The sequence below is a fragment of the Lithobates pipiens genome, unplaced genomic scaffold, assembly GCF_037356315.1.
Source record: "Lithobates pipiens isolate NorthernLeopardFrog02 unplaced genomic scaffold, aLitPip1_a1.2 Scaffold_35, whole genome shotgun sequence".
NCBI lineage: Eukaryota > Metazoa > Chordata > Amphibia > Anura > Ranidae > Lithobates > Lithobates pipiens.
The window spans coordinates 8400313-8417376 of NW_027507811.1; the positions used below are offsets into that span (position 1 = coordinate 8400313).

A 17064-nucleotide genomic window follows, 5' to 3' on the forward strand; every position below is an offset into this window, starting at 1 on the left:
GAAGTCCTGTCTTCCTGTACATCAGGGGGTCTCACACGATCCCTCAAGATGTATTATGGAAGTACATCTTGTGGTGGAAGTTTTCACCAAAGCTTAGAGGCCTTTTTATTTTATTTTTAAATGTTGGACGAATTTGACAACCACCCTTCACCCGGCTGTGACGAATTTGGAATGTATATTATTTAATACAGCGATTTCCTATGATCATTGGCTCCATCTAGTGGTCATAATGAGCAATTGCGATATTTTTTCCTGATGGAGGCATATCGGGGAAAAAAAAAACTCATTATGGACACTAGATGGCGCTGACTATGATAGGAAATCGCTGCGTTAATTAAATAATGGCCGGAATTTGTAATGGCTGGGCAAGTGCTTGTCTTATTTGCAAAATAAATGTCCCCTACATATAGACCCCGTTGTTTCCTTCGTCGGGCATGGTTTCATAAAAAAATAACTGAGATCATACTCATGCACTTCTAAGTACAGAAGACAATGAAGTATTAAACCAACCATTGGCTGAAAATGGTAAATACCACATTTGGCTACTAGTTGGAACTAAGTATCATAGGAATTGGCGCTATCTAGAGGCCAAATGTGGAATCAAATGGAATTTTTTTTTTTTAATAAGCACAGCAAATAGGCGAATAAAATTCGTTCTTTTTCCCCCCATTCCCACAGAAGGAATGTACATGCACTTTCACGGGGTGAATGCCTATGTACATTTTTTTTTTTAAAGAATAGACCCCCCCCTAAGACGTTTTAGATGGGAAGTATGGAGCAGCTCAATGAATAGACCTCCTAGCAATGCTATTAACCAGGCTGCAGCTAGGGGGAGCTCCGATGTTAAAATACAAGTTTTGGGCCTGAAGGTTAGGAGCAGTAGTCCACCATAGGTCAGCTAGCACCAAAGACTTTTCCTACTGTTGTTGCTACGTCAAAGGGACCCGTGGTCCCTGCCTGCAGATGGCCGTTGCTAAGGCCTGATTGTGTCAGTGTCGGGCCTAACCATGTGCTACCTGTACCTTCAGTGAAGAGAGAGAGAGTAATGCCTTGTACACACGGTCGGACATTCCGATCACAAAATCCGTTGGGACGCGTGGTCGGAAAATCCGATCGTTTGGAACGTGGTGATGTTCGTTGCGTACAACGGGACTACTTAGAGGCTAGTAGCCAATAGCTTTGGTCTCGTAATTTGATCTGAGCATGCGTGGCACTTTGTAGGATCGGAATTCTCTACAATCGGAAAAAAGTCCAATCTGATTTTTTTAGTTGGAAAATTTTAGATCCTACTTTATCGGGAAAAAGTCTGATAGAGCCCACACGCGATCAGATTTTCAGACAACATAATCCGACCTTTTCTGTCGGAATTTCTGACCGCGTGTACAGGGCATAACAGTCTGCAAGCAAGTGATGTGCTGGAGGAGACTGGAGTTGTGAAGTATACATAGATGTTCCAATTGGTCATATACTGATCCAACTATTCATCTTTGGGCATCCCATAAACGCCTTAACCCATCCAGGATTAAATCCCCTCAATAAAAAAAAAAAAAAAAACAAGCATATGACTGTTCATTGTCTCAAGAGTGAATGAGAGGTGAAAGACGGGCTTGGCAGAGGTGAAAGGTCAACCAAAACTTTCAAAAGCCCCTGCGGGGTTACCACTACAAAAATGTTAAGGTTCTCATTGTTACATTAACCTGCTTCTCTCCGTGTGTACTTGAAAGCATGTACCAGGTTAAGAACTGTTATCTGGGGGGACCAAAGTTTCTTTGGTGGGGGGAGTGTGGGACTTTTTGCCCAGGCTCTCCAGAGAGGTAGAGAGAGCCTGTCAGCTTCTGCAGGGGATTCCTCCCCCTCCCTCTCCTTTTCACTGCATGATACGAGTGGCAGTCGTATAGGACACAGGCCAACTGTCGCGTTCCCTCCCCTGCAGCCTCATTGTGAGGGGGAGAGAGCCAATCAAGAACAAGCAGAACGGGGGGGGGCGTGTCCGGATGTGAGTGGCGGCGGACGTGTAGGAGAGGAGCTCCGGGCATCCTTACATACAATCCTTTGCCATCCTTGCAAAAATACCCGAATATTGCCTAAATACCTGCCTACAGTTTATGCCTAGATCATCTGCTGCTCCCCCGTGCATATATTGCTAGGATCGGGCCTGGGGAACCGCCGATCCTCCGCGAGGGCGGCCGTCGCTATCTGCCTTCATTGCAGCCGGCGAGGGAGCTTTTACTGGCCTGGAAGAGAGGTAGGGGGTCCCATCACCACTCGGTCTACCCAGTGGTCTGTTTAGCGGAGCCTGCTGATCCACGGGCTGTTTTTCCTTCGTCCGCCGCGGCCTAGTGCGGCCTGGTGAAGCCTCCAGCCCACCACACTTTCCTACAACGCCGGCCAGCTGGGGAGCGCCGCGGCCGGCCTGATTTGCCATCAGGTGTGGGAACATTGCTGTGCTCGCACACCCCCATCATACCTCTACCATCCTGACAAAAAAAGGCTTGAGCAGCCTGTAGAGACTACAGGTTCAGGCTGACAGGGAAGGCCTGGTGGTCAGCATCTCAATCGCCCCCCTGCCTTCACTCTGGCTTCCTGGGCCTCTCCTGCATAGTGCCCTAGGCTGACCCTTCTAGTTGCCATCACCTGTACGCTCACCGGGGACGGCTGGTTATTCTCCCCCTGCTGGGCTGTGAACTTCCAGGACTGGACAAGTGTGGCTTACCTCAGGTACTCTCCTGGCCACTGCTCTGGGCCTGAAAGCTGCCCTCTGACGAGACTGGAGCCCTGAGGCCAGTGCTGCATCGATACCCTGGTGAGTTCTCCTGTGGAACACATATTTTTATTTGACTGACTAACTGTCTGTGCGGTTGTGGGGGGCCCACTATCCTGTGACTGACTATTCCTCTGCTCTGCACTGCCAACCACTGACCCCCAGATTCATGGGCCCTAAGCACCGGCCCAAAAACGCATCAGCACCAGGCCATCCGGCCCCTGCGCCAGCTACACAACCTGACCCTTCTCTTATAGGGAGGCTGCAAGTCCTGCTGACCGAATTAGCCATGGAGTCTGAAGCCTCCCCGAGTGCGGCCCTCTCTGCCCCACCATCTTAGGACAGCACTGCAGTGATCCTGGCTGCCATTGAACAAAGCAAGACCTCTATGCTGGTGAGAATAGACCACCTGCCCGAAGAATGCAACCTCATTAGAAATGGCCTGGACAAGATCAGGGGTAGGCTGACTGAATCGGAATCCAGAATTTCTGCCACTGAAGATCTAACAGCTACCCACTCCAATACTATAGCGGACTTGCAACGCACAGTACAGTCGCTTGTCGCTAAAGCAGACGATGCAGAAAACAGGGCAAGACGCAACAATGTTCGTGTCCTGGGTCTTCCAGAGGGGGAGGAAGGTGACCGACCGGCAGAGTTTGCAGAGGAATTCTTCAAAAAACTGCTGGGCCTCGCGGATATCTCTCCGACATATGTTGTTGAGCGTGCCCACCGTGTCCCCACGGGATGCGTTATTTCTGGTGCGAATCCCCGACCCTTTCTGGTTCGCTTCCTCAACTTCAGGGATCGCGACAGGATTCTTTCCGCAGCTCGCAAACATCCTTTTCCGGATTTTTCCAGCGACCTGCAGCGCAAGAGGAAGTCCTTCAACGATGTCCGTAAGCGCCAACGCGAAAAGGACATTAAATACAGCATGTTGTACCCCAGCGGCCTCCGGGTCCCCCATAACGGCTCGGTCAGGTTCTTCGATTCTCCGGCAGATGCAATTGATTGGCTGGACGGCCTGAGGTGATTCTGTCTCTCTTTTGGATCTGAGTTCGGAGGAGTCGTTGTTCAGTTATCTGTCTGTTATATAGCCCCTTGGGTCTTACCGTCCGAAGTTGTTGCTAGTTGACCCCTGAGTCTCCAACGTAGGTCTTTCCTATTAACTGTAGGTGGGAGATTAATCTAACTCCGGGACAGGGTTTGTTTACTATACCTCAGACTGCAGTTTTTCTCTTGCTAGAGTCGCTGCTCACTGGGGATCCTAGTTCGGGACTGGACACACATTTCCTCTACATCCTTCTACCCCCAGAGCTATCTCGTTGGACACAACTCACTGAAGTTCTAACCCCTACATGGTTTCTCTTCACACCAAAGCCGCGTACACACATAGCGGTATGTCCGACGTACTTAGTCTGGCGGACTTCCCGCCAGACTGTCCGTCGGACTTTCCGAACGGGCTACTTGCCCACACACGGCACTTTTTGAGCGGACTAATACGGCGTACTAAGTCCGCCGTACTATCCGCCCTACTTTTGAAATGAACGGACTCGCCCACACACGCGGAGGAAAGTCCGCTCATTTTGAGCGCGTCTCCAGGTAGGCGGGGCGCGCGAAGGAGACGTCACTGGCCCCGCCGCCTGGTATGGACTTAAAGAGGAAACCCAACGCCGAAAAAAAATCGGCGTGGGGGTCCCCCCCAAGTCCACAACAGACCCTTGTTCGAGCACGCTACCCAGCCGGCCAGGAAAGGGGGGGCGAGCGAGCACCCCCCCTCCTGAGCCGTACCAGGCCCCCCCCACCCCAAAGCACCTTGTCCCCATGTTGATGAGGACAAGGGCCTCTTCCCGACAACCCTGGCCATTGGTTGTCGGGGTCTGCGGGCGGGGGGCTTATCGGAATCTGGGAGCCCCCTTTAATAAGGGGGCCCCCGGATACCGGCCCCCCACCCTATGTGAATGAGTATGGGGTACAATGTACCCCTACCCATTCACCTGTAAAATAAAAGTACAAAAAAAACACAACACACGAGATAAAATACTTTATTGCACAGCTCCGGGGGTCTTCCGTTCCGGTCTTCTCGCCGGACTCCTCCGCTATCTTCTTGTAGCTCTTTTGCTAGCGGAGGAGTCTGGCTTTCTTCCTCGCCGCCGGCCTCTTCTTCCGACTTCGGGGGTCTTGTCCCCCTCTTCGGTTCTTCTGCCGGGCCACCGCGCCTTCTTCTAGCTCTTTTACAGGCGGTGGCCCCCCCGCCCGCAGACCCCGACAACCAACGGCCAGGGTTGTCGGGAAGAGGCCCTTGTCCTAATCAACATGGGGACAAGGTGCTTTGGGGTGGGGGGGCCGCGCGCCCCCCCTTCCCCAAGGCACCCCCCATGTTGAGGGCACGCAGCCTGGTACGGCTCAGGAGGGGGGGCGCTCGCTCGCCCCCCCTTTCCTGGCCGGCTGGGTAGCGTGCTCAGACAACGGTCTGTTGTGGACTTGGGGGGACCCCCACGCCGATTTTTTTCAGTGTTGGGGTTCCCCTTTAAGTCCATACCAGGCGGCGGGACCAGCGACGTCTCCTTCGCGGGCCCCGCCTACCTGGAGACCCGCTCAAAATGAGCGGACTTTTCTCCGGGCGGGAAAAGTACGCTCATTTCAAAAGTACGGCGGGAAGATTGGAGTGCAACACAGCATTCTAAGTCCGCCGTACTTTCGGGTCAAAAAAGTATGCCGGAGGCTACACACGGGGGGATTGTTTGGCGGACTTGAGTTTGCCGAACTTTTCCACCGGATTGTTTGATCGTGTGTACGCGGCACAAGTGGAGAGGCACTCGCAGCACTGAATTGCCGCACTTTGGAACTTTTCACAGAAGTCTGAAGTTCTAAGAGTTTTTTGGGTTTAGGTTTTGGGTATCAAATTGACCATAGTTTTTTTTTTTTTTGTTTTGTTTTTTGTTCTCTCTCTGTCAGGGGTGCTTCATGGTCAGTAGGGAGTTTATAGTTTACTGTTTTGTTTTTTCTTTTTCTTTTTTGTACGCTCTATATCCACTGTCTGATATTTATATGTCATGTGTTTTGCCAGTGCTTACAAGGCCCGGTGTAAAAGGTGTTCTCCTCCTTGTATTCTCCCCCGGCCCCACAAGGGGTGATCTCTCACACGTAGGTATCATTATGCTGTCTCATAAATTGTTATTGCCTTCATGGAGTTAAAATTAATAACATGGAATGTACGGGGTCTTAACGACAAGGTAAAGAGGGCATTAATGTTTAAATGCTTAAACAGTCGCAGACCCCATATCTTGTTTCTACAGGAGACCCATCTCCTGGGGAATAAGATTCTGGCGCTACGTAGACCCTGGGTAGGGCAATCATTTCATGCGACATACTCTAGTTATGCCAGGGGAGTGGCCATCCTGTTGAGCAAATCCCTTCCTTATAAGGTCCTACATCTTCAAACTGATCACGAGGGCCGATTCATAATCCTCTTGCTGTAGATTAGAGCAGTCGTCTATGCTTTAGTAAATGTATATGTTCCTCCTCCCTTCAATCAACGGGTCCTCTATAAGTTGTTTGAGCATTTAGCTGCACTACAATTCTCCAGACTATATATAGCTGGAGACTTTAATTCCATTTTGGATCCATCCCTGGACACATCCAATCCGAATAGGGTGTTTTCACCGGACTTACTTCAATGGGCACAAACACTTAATTACACTGAGATCTGGCGATGGAAACACCAAACCACTAGGGCATACTCCTTTCACTCTGCCACCCATAGGTCAGGCTCCAGGATTGACCTGATTTTCGGTAACACGTGCCCTGGCGGCGGTGAGGGGGGTCTCGTACTTACCTGCGGGCCTCTCTGACCATGCGCCCCTGGAGGTCACCTTGGGGTTGTCTGATGCCGGGAGTCGAGACTGCTGGCGTTTGGCACCTAAATGGTTGCAGGACTCGAGGGTGGGGGAGGAAGTTTCTCCAAAAACTACAACAATACTGGGAGATTAATGAGGACTCAACATCAACTCAGGTAGTCTGGGACGCATTTAAGGCTAACACTAGGGGAGAATACATCTAAGCGATCAAAGCGGTTCGTTCTGAGATGTCTTGTCAGGTTCAGGCACTTGAGGAGGGGGAGGCCAGAGCGGCAGAGGCCTTTTCTGGCTCGCCGACTCCAGATCACTTCAGTCAGCTAGCTGAGGCAAGAAGAGCTTTTTCTCTGCATCTTGCCGCGGCCACACATCTGGATTTGAACTCTCTGGGCCGGGAGGATCTTTGAATCTGGGGACAAAAATGGCAAACTCCTAGCAAATTTAGTTGCCGACTCTAGATCACAGACTGTGGTGTCGAAGATCTGTGGGTCTGATGGTCAGACGATCTCTACTCCTGAGCTAATTTTGGGTGAATTCAGATCCTTCTATGAAAAACTATATATGAAGCAGTCCCTGGCTGGCCTGAGGACCGGCGTAGGGAGTTTTTACACTCTCTGCGCCTACCCACTCTTTCGCAGGAGGATCTCGAATTCTTAGACAAAGATTTTACCACCGAGGAGATAGAGGCGGCAATTTGCTCGTTTCCCAGTGGCAAAACACCGGGTCCGGATGGACTACCCGGTGAGTGGTACAGAATGTATGCCTCATTAATTGCACCAAAACTGCTAAAGGTCTTCTCTGAAAGTAAAAAACAGATGTTCTTGCCCACTTCTATGTACCAGGCACACATAGCCCTCATTCCTAAGCCTGGCAAAGATAAATCCCTCTGTACTTCCTATAGGCCGATCTCCTTGCTAAACTATGATCTCAAAATCTTGACAAAAATATTAGCGACCAGGTTGCGGGCGATTCTTCCATCCCTGATCAATATAGACCAGACAGGATTCATGCCTGGGAAGTCAACAGATATAAATTTACGTAGAGTATTCACACATCTTCAGCTGCCTTCCAATGAGTCCTCCACGAGGGTAATGGTTTCACTAGACATTGAAAAGGAGTTTGATTCGGTGGCATGGCCTTTTATGTCTTCAGTTCTAGAGGTTATGGGTTTTGGTGAAGAATTTCGTAGGTGGATTGCTCTTTTGTATAAGGACCCGACAGCGCAGATAAAACTCAATGGTGCTCTGTCAGCACCCTTTTTGGTTGGAAGAGGGATGAGGCAGGGTTGTCCGCTATCGCCGGCTCTGTTTTCCCTGGTGATGGAACCTCTTGCCTCGGCCCTTAGGCAGGCGGATGGGGTTAGGGGCATACAGGTGGGAGCCATACATTAAAAAGTAGCTTTATACGCAGATGATCTCATCCTTTTCTTGAATGACCCTGCTCAGTCCCTCCAAGAGACGCTGACCATTCTTTCAAACTTCAGTAGTTGCTCGGGTCTCAAGGTAAACTGGGATAAATCCCAAATTTTACCAATTGATAAGGCTTCAAAGGACATAGCAGACCCCAACCTCCCCTTATTATGGACAGACAAAATTAAATATCTAGGCATTCACATCTCCACATCTACCTCTGACTATTATACCCTTCACATGGAGCCATTGATACAGTTGATGAGGACTAGATTAAAGGCGTGGGCGAATTTGCCCCTCTCTCTAATCGGCAGGATCAATTTATTCAAGATGAAGCTCCTACGTGCCCATCTTTATGTCCTCAGACACGCCCCTGTCTGGATCCCCAAAAAAGTATTTCGCCTGATTAACTCTATTTTATTATCTTTTCTCTGGGGAACCGGTCAGCCGAGATTCAGACTGACGGTGCTGCAGAGACCTTGGGGGGAGGAAGGCCTGGCTTGTCCCGATCTCCACTCCTATTTTTTTTTTTGGCGGCTCTGTTATCCCACGCCCACAACTGGCTGGTCTCTGATGAGTCCAAATGCAGCGGTGGCTCTGGAAGCAGCACATCTGGGATCATATGAGGCGCTAAGGAATCTACTTTACCGGGGTACCAGAGCTCCCTTCCCTCTTACAACGTCAATGAGAGCGGTCATACGGGCGTGGTTGGTGGCAAAATCAATGCGACCCATGCCCTCTGGACATATATCACCACACAGCCCTCTCTGGTTTAACCCACAATTGCCAGAATTTGGGTCCATTCCCGACCCTAGTGCCTGGGCATGCAAGGGCATTAAATATATAAATCAAATCTGTTTGGAAGGCCGACTGCTGTCATTTGACCGGTTGAAACAACAATATGATTTACCCAACTCACACTTCTTTAGATTCCTGCAGCTTAGGCACGCCTTTAACACTCAGTTTGATAATGCTCAGGTTGCTTTTTACACATCGACCCTGGAGACTCTGCCCAGGGACGAAGCTCTACCAAAGCCCTTATCCACCATATATAAAGCGATACTTCCTAACATACACACGGGACTAGAAAACCTCCAGGCAAAGTGGGTGGTCGATTTCCCCCTCACTAGACGCTGAAGATTGGGAAGAAATCTGGGAATGTCCTTTTTCACAGCCAGTATCAGCTAGAGATAAATTGGTGCAATTTAAAATAGTACATAGGGTTTATTACACGCCCGTGCGTCCGCACAAAATGTATCCGTCTATTCCCGCCTCCTGCTGGAGATGCAACTCGTCCTCAGCAGATTTTATTCACATATTTTGGAGCTGTTCTCAGATTGAATTTTTTTGGTCTGAGGTGACCAACTCTATTATGACCATCACCACGGTACCAGTACCACTGTCTGTAGAGGTATGCCTGCTGGGACTTGTGGAACCCTTGGCCCCGGGCCGGGCAATCAGAACCCTGCTAGGATTATTACTTTACTATGCCCGCAAGTCGATAGTACTTAGATGGAAGGCATCATCTGCGCCCTCATTACATTTTTGGAAGAGGTTATTGAATGCGGCTCTACCACTATACAAGGCTACCTACCTGACCCGCGGTTGTGCCAAAAAATTCCACAAAGTATGGGATATCTGGACGGACTCACTGTCCACTAATGCTGACTCGATGGACGATTAGTATCGTTCCACTAAGTACCCCAATTGTCCAAATGGCATCTCTGGCCTCATAAACACCCCTGGGTTGCTCAGTCAATAGTTATGGGGAGGGGGTGGAGCGTGAATGCAAATATGTAATTATAATGTACACTTTATCTCATAAGTATTTACAGTAAGCTTTGTAGGGGATATGTAGAATCGGCAGATTGATATGGATATTCTACACAGGTGGTTGAGTGTACAGTGGCTTAGGTAGGTATGCATGTTCTACGTAATGCCTTACCCTTTTGTTTTTTTTGTTTTTGTTTCTCTCTTAGTTGGTAAGTTGTAGTGATTGAGCCTGGGTATGCCCAATAGGCTCTGTAGTGTTTTGTTCACATCTTGAAATGTCAATAAAGATAACTTAAAAAAAAAAAAAAAAAAAAAGAACAAGCAGAACAGCTGAAAAACATTGTGGTATATCTAGTCCAAAGCACAAACGGCCCTCCAGGTTTCTATGGGGAAAGGAACTTCAAAGCCCAGCATGCTCTGGGAGAAAAGGAACAAAAGACCCCATCTTGTTTTTCTGAGGGAGTTCAGTCACCACAAGGCGTGAGAAGAGACTGGACCCAGGGGCGAAGTGTTGCCTCCCGGGTCAGTCCCCCAGCTTGTTTACAAGTTCCACGGCCAGTCGGGGGGATCCCAGGTGCATATCCAGGCACACCTGCACCGACGGTGTGAGGTGACCAGTCAGGTCACTAGGAGAGCCTGCCTGTTCCAGGACGTTTGTTTGGGCCTTGACCACAGGATTGGTGAGAGGGCACTTGCCCATCTGCAGGAAACAAGGACACTGCACATAGACAGAATTACCTCGTTTTTGCCTACAATTGGGCCTGTTAAGCAGTCACAGTGTCTGCCTTGTTAATCCGGATACTGTCAGCATATCAAAGATACACTTTGCCAAGCAGGATTTTATGTGCACCATCTAAGGGTGGCTAGCTGAAGCTCCAAGGCCTCATCCTTCTCCCAAGGGACTGAAGACTGGAGCCATACGGGCACTCACAGACATGTTCAGGGCTCTGTATATGTAGTGGGATAGTTTACCTTGGGAGTTAAGCCATTGAATATTGATTTGGGTACAGTGTTTGTGGTTGGGTCTGTGGTGTCAGGGGACAGAAGAGAGGGGTCTGACATAAGAGAGGGTCATTCTTCTGCTCTCCTCCTGCCTGGACTCATACAACCAACTAATGTAGAGGTAACCAATCTGATATAGACTTAGCATTGCGGAAGTGTTTGCCTCTGCTCTTGGGTTTGGAATGCCCTGAGAGCAGCCTGAATATAATATCGAACTCTTGGTCTTAGATATTACTGTTCTGTTGACTCCCTTGACCTATATATACATTACTTTTCCACAGAAACCTTATAGTAAAGACAATTTCTGTGTTTTATTATAACGTGTGTTTCCTTGCACTTACACTGGGTGTGCCAGAGGGGGCTAAGACTGTTATTGGGGTTGAGAGACAGAACCAAAAGCAGCTCCTTTGGGCGTAGCGCTCAACTATATTACCAAAAGTTTTGGGATACCTGCCTTTACACACACATGACCACAATGCAAGGTCCATAAAGACATGGATGAGCGAGTTTGGGGTGGAGGAATGGCTATACGTCAGCATACAAAGACATTTTGGACAATTTCATGCTCCCACCTTTGTGGGAACAGTTTGGGGACGGCCCCTTCCTGTTCCAACATGAATGCGCACCACTGCACAAAACAAGGTCCATAAAGACATGGATGAGTGAGTTTGGGGTAGAAGAACTTGACTGGCCTAACCTCAACCCAATAGAACACCTTTGGGGTAAATTTGAGCGGAGACTACGAGCCAGGTATTCTCGTCCAACATCAGTGCCTGAACTCACAAATGCCCTTCTGGAAGAATGGTCAAACATTCCCATAGACACACTCCTAAACCTTGTGGACATCCTTCCCAGAAGAGTTGAAGCTGTTATAATAACTGCCACTGACGCGTTTCAAAGGGAACATCCCTTCTTCCTCTGAGCTCAGCAGTAGGCACCCCCTCAGCAATCCCCATATTTATACACACCTGTTATGGGTGGATGCCCTGTCCTGGCTGGAAGCACTGTCCTGGATGGAGGCACTGACCAGGTTGGGAGCCCTGTCTGGGAGGAGGCACTGTCCTGGGTGGAGACCCTGTGCTAGGTGGAGGCCCTGTCCTGGGTAGATGCACTGTTCTGGGTGGAGGCGCTATCCTATGTGGGGGTGCTGTCTTAGGTGGAGCCCCTATCTTGAGTGGATAGGTGGAGCCCCTATCTTGAGTGGAGGCACTGTCTGTCCTAGGTGGAGGCCCTGTCCTGGGTAGAGGCACTGTCCTGGGTAGAGGCACTGTCCTGGGTAGGGGCCCTGTCTTGGGTGGAGGCCCTGTCCTGGGTAGGGGTCTTGTCCTGGGTGGAGGCCCTATCCCGGGTGGAGACACTGTCCTAGGTGAAAGTACTGTCCTGGGAGGAGGCACTGACCAGGGTGGGGGCCTTGTCTGGGAGGAGGCACTGTCCTGGGTAAGGGTTCTGGCTTGGGTGGAGGCCCTGTCCTGGCTGGAAGCACTGTCCTGGATGGAGGCACTGACCAGATTGGGGGCCCTGTCTGGGTGGAGACCCTGTGCTAGGTGGAGGCCCTGTCCTGGGTAGATGCACTGTTCTGGGTGGAGGCACTATCCTATGTGGGGGTGCTGTCTTGAGTGGAGCCCCTATCTTGAGTGGAGGTACTGTCTGTCCTAGGTGGAGGCCCTGTCCTGGGTAGAGGCACTGACCAGGTTGGGGGCCCTGTCTGGGAGGAGGCACTGTCCTGAGTGGAGACCCTGTGCTAGGTGGAGGCACGGTCCTAGGTGAAAGCACTATCCTAGGTGGAGGCCCTGACCTGGGTAGATGCACTGTTCTGGGTGGAGGCACTATCCTATGTGGGGGCGCTGTCTTGGGTGGAGCCCCTATCTTGAGTGGAGGTACTGTCCTGAGTGGAGGCACTGTCCATCCTAGGTGGAGGCCCTGTACTGGTTGGTGGTCTTGTCCTGGGTAGAGGCACTGTCCTGGGTGGAGGCACTATCCTAGGTGGGGGCCCTGTTCTGGGTGGAGGCCCTGTCCTGGCTGGAAGCACTGTCCTGGGTGGGGGCCCTGTCTGGGAGGAGGCACTGTCCTGGGTAGGGGTTCTGGCCTGGGTGGAGGCCCTGTCCTGGGTAAAGGCCCTGTTCTGTGTGGAGGCACTATCCTAGGTGGGGGCCCTGTTTTGGGTAGAGGCACTGTCCTGGGTGGGGGCCCTATCTTGGGTGGAGGTACTGTCCTGAGTGGAGGCACTATCCTAGGTGGAGGCCTTGTACTGGGTGGGGGTCTTATCTTGGGTGGAGGTACTGTCCTGAGTGGAGGCACTATCCTAGGTGGAGGCCCTGTCCTAGATGGGTGACATTTCTTAAATAGGTAAGGGGAGGGGCCATCTGGAAACATCATCTGGTGGCCCACCCCCTTGTGACGTGTGGGTTGACGCACCCTTTCCTGACCTGCCCAGCTGCATGCCCGGATAAGGGTCTGTTATGGATTTTGGAGACGACCCCCACAGCATTTTTTAAAGATTTTGGCATAGGGTTCCCCTTAAATCTGGTATGGACTGGGAGGGGACCCCACGGCATTGTTTCTCTTTTTTTTTTTTTAAATAGCCGGGTGCCAGCTATTGCAACCGTGAGTCATTTTAGGTGATGTAACTCGTTTTTTTTTTCATTTGTATTTTTTGCTGCAGCATGTTCTATGCGTGCTACAGAGGCGCCACTTTACATGCATACTAAGGGGACCCCCCCACACACACACTATATTTAATGTTTTTTTTTTATGTTTCACTTTAAGCATCATTAAAATCACTGCTCCTAAAAAAAAGAATGATTGTTTAAAAAAAAAAAAGGTTGCATTGATACATGTCCCCCAGTGCAGTACCAAGACCCCTATACCCCTTTTATGGTCAAATACTTGCATATAAGCCTTCAAAATGGGCACTTTGATTTTTCCTGTTTGGCTCCCATAGACTTCAATGGGGTTCTCTATACGGGTTAGAACTTTTTCCCTGTCCGAGAGTTCTGCTGCGAACCGAACAAGGGGGTGTTCAGCCCATCTCTATCCATGATCCCCACCACACCAGTTACACTGTCCCTGATCACCTCCACACCAGTTACAGTGTCCCTGATCACCTCCACACCAGTTACAGTGTCCCTGATGACCTCCACACCAGTTACAGTGTCCCCGATCACCTCCACACCAGTTACAGTGTCCCCGATCCCCACCACACCAGTTACAGTGTCCCGATCACCTCCACACCAGTTACAGTGTCCCTGATCACCTCCACACCAGTTACAGTGTCCCTGATCACCACCATACCAGTTACAGTGTCCCTGATCACCTCCACACCAGTTACAGTGTCCCTGATCACCTCCACACCAGTTACAGTGTCCCTGATCACCACCACACCAGTTACAGTGTCCCTGATTACCTCCACACCAGTTACAGTGTCCCCGATCACCTCCACACCAGTTACAGTGTCCCTGATCCCCACCACACCAGTTACAGTGTCCCGATCACCTCCACACCAGTTACAGTGTCCCTGATCACCACCACACCAGTTACAGTGTCCCTGATCCCCACCACACCAGTTACAGTGTCCCGATCACCTCCACACCAGTTACAGTGTCCCTGATCCCCACCACACCAGTTACAGTGTCCCGATCACCTCCACACCAGTTACAGTGTCCCTGATCACCACCATACCAGTTACAGTGTCCCAATCACCTCCACACCAGTTACAGTGTCCCTGATCACCTCCACACCAGTTACAGTGTCCCCGATCACCTCCACACCAGTTACAGTGTCCCTGATTACCTCTACACCAGTTACAGTGTCCCCGATCACCACTCCACCAGTTACAGTGTCCTTGATCCCCACCACACTAGTTACATTGTCCCTGATAAGGATGAGCCGAACACCCCCCTGTTCGGTTCGCACCAGAACCTGCGAACAGACCTAAACTTCGTGTGAACTTTAGAACCCTATTAAAGTCTATGGGACTCGAACGTTCAAAATCTAAAGTGCTAATTTTAAAGGCTAATATGCAAGTTACTGTCATAAAGTGTTTGGGGAGCCGGGTCCTGCCCTGGGGGAGATGGATCAGTGCAAAATTCATACCTGGGGGGGGGGGGTGTGTATAGTATGCCTGTGAAGGGGCGCATGTTTCCCGTGCTTAGAACTGTCCCTGCACAAAGTGTAATTTCTGCAGGAAAAAAAGTCATTTAAAATCACTCGCGGCTATAATGAATTGTCGGCTCCCCATAATACAGAGAAGTCATTGATTAAAAAAAAAAAAAAGCGTGGGGTTCCCCCAAATACAATTACCAGGCCCTTCAGGTCTGGTATGGATATTAAGGGGAACCCTGCTTCAAATAAAAAAAAAAATGACGTGGGGTTCCTCCTAAATATCTATACCAGACCTGAATTTAGGGGGAACTCCACATCATTTTTTTTTACATTTGACGCGGGGTTCCCCTTAATATCCATACCACACCATTTTAAGGGGAACTCCACGCCAAATTTTTAAAAAAGGTGACAGGTGGCCCCCGCCCTCCTCATATAAGAAATGTCGGGCGTCGGGATCCCTGCAGTGTCTCCTCCAGTGGAGACAGAAGATGGATGGATTCGCTGCGCTGGACGGAGAGATCACCCATCGCTGCATCAGATCAGCCATCGCTGGACCCCGGAGAGATGATCATCCGTCGCTGGATAGCAAGAGTGGATTACCACCGCTGGAATCTTTTTTAAATTTTTAAAGCGGAGGTCCACCCTAAAATGGACCTCCGCTCATCGGAATCCCCCCCCCCCTCCGGCGCCACAATCGGCACCTTTCAGGGGGGAGGGGGGTGCAGTTACCTGGATAATCCAGGTAACTGCACCCACTTCCGGGCTAGCTCTCTGCGGAACGGGGCGTACGTTACGCCCCCGTTCCGCAAGCGCCTGCCCCCTTCAGCAAGTGCCCCGCTGCCTGCTGGGAAACACACAGCTCCCAGAGGCAGCGGGGACCGTCCGGATTGCGCCGCGCGGCTCGCGCATGCGCAGTAGGAAACCGGGAAATGAAGCCGAAAGGCTCCATTTCCTGATTCCCATACCCAAGATGGCGGCGGGACCCGGCAGCCGAGCGAGCGATCGGCTTCGGGTGCCGACATCGCGGGCGCGCTGGACAGGTAAGTGTCACTATTTAAAAGTCAGCAGCTGCAGTATTTGTAGCTGCTGGCTTTTAAAAAAAAAAAAAAAAAAAACGCGGAATCCCGGTGGACTCCCGCTTTAATAAAGGACTTTTTCAAAAGTGTGTTTGTCTTTTTTTTAATTTTTACACTTTCTTTGTGAAATGGTAGGGGTACTTTTGTACCCCCTTACCATTTCAAACAGGGGGGGGGGCGGGATCTGGGGGTCCCCTTGTTAAAGGGAGCTTCCAGATTCTGATAAGCTCCCCGTCCTCAGACCCCCACAACCACCGACCAGGGTTGTGGGGATGAGGTCCTTGTCCCCATCAAAATGGGGACATGGTGCTTTGAGGGGTCACAGACCCCCAAAGCATGCTCCCAATGTTGAGGGCATGTGGCCTGGTACGGTTCAGGGGGGGCGCTCTCTCATCCCCCCCTCTTTTCCTGCGGCCTGCCAGGTTGCGTGCTCGGATAAAGGGTCTGGTATGGATTTTTAGGGGGACCCCCACGCCATTTTTTTTTTATTTGAAGCGGGGTTCCCCTTAATATCCATACCAGACCTGAAGGGCCTGGCAATTAAACCCCACGCTTTTTTTTTTTAACTTTCAATGACTTCTCTGTATTATGGGGAGCCGACAATTCATTATAGCCACGAGTGATTTTAAATGACTTTTTTTCCTGCAGAAATGACACTTTGTGCAGGGACAGTTCTAAGCACGGGAAACATGCGCCCCTTCACAGGCATACTATAGACACCCCCCAGGTTACGAAATTTAAAGGAATATTACACTTTTATTGTTTCACTTTAATCATTATTAAAATCACTGCTCCCGAAAAAACTTCAGTTTTTAAAACTTTTTTTTGCATTGATACATGTCCCCTGGGGCAGGACCCGGGTCCCCAAAACACCTTTTATGACAATAACTTGCATATTAGCCTTTAAAATTAGCACTTTACATTTCTCCCATAGACTTGTACAGGGAGTTCCGTGGCTTTTCGAATTTGGCGCAAACATCCCAAATTGTTCACTGTTCGCCGAACAGGCAATGTTCGAGTCGAACGTGAGTTCGACTCAAACTCGAAGCTCATCCCTAGTCCTTGACCACCACCACACCAGTTACAGT

At 50.2% G+C, this 17064-nt stretch overlaps 1 protein-coding gene across 1 annotated transcript in view; it reads left to right on the forward strand.

Moving 5' to 3' along the window:
* LOC143955471 (uncharacterized) overlaps nt 1–17064 on the forward strand; it is a 38932-nt gene that overhangs the window by 6191 nt on the left and 15677 nt on the right. Inside the window, exons 8-9 of the mRNA XM_077465513.1 lie at nt 3102–3787; nt 7517–7703. Coding sequence (XP_077321639.1) covers nt 3102–3787; nt 7517–7703 — 873 coding nt within the window. The remainder of the gene's footprint in view (nt 1–3101; nt 3788–7516; nt 7704–17064) is intronic.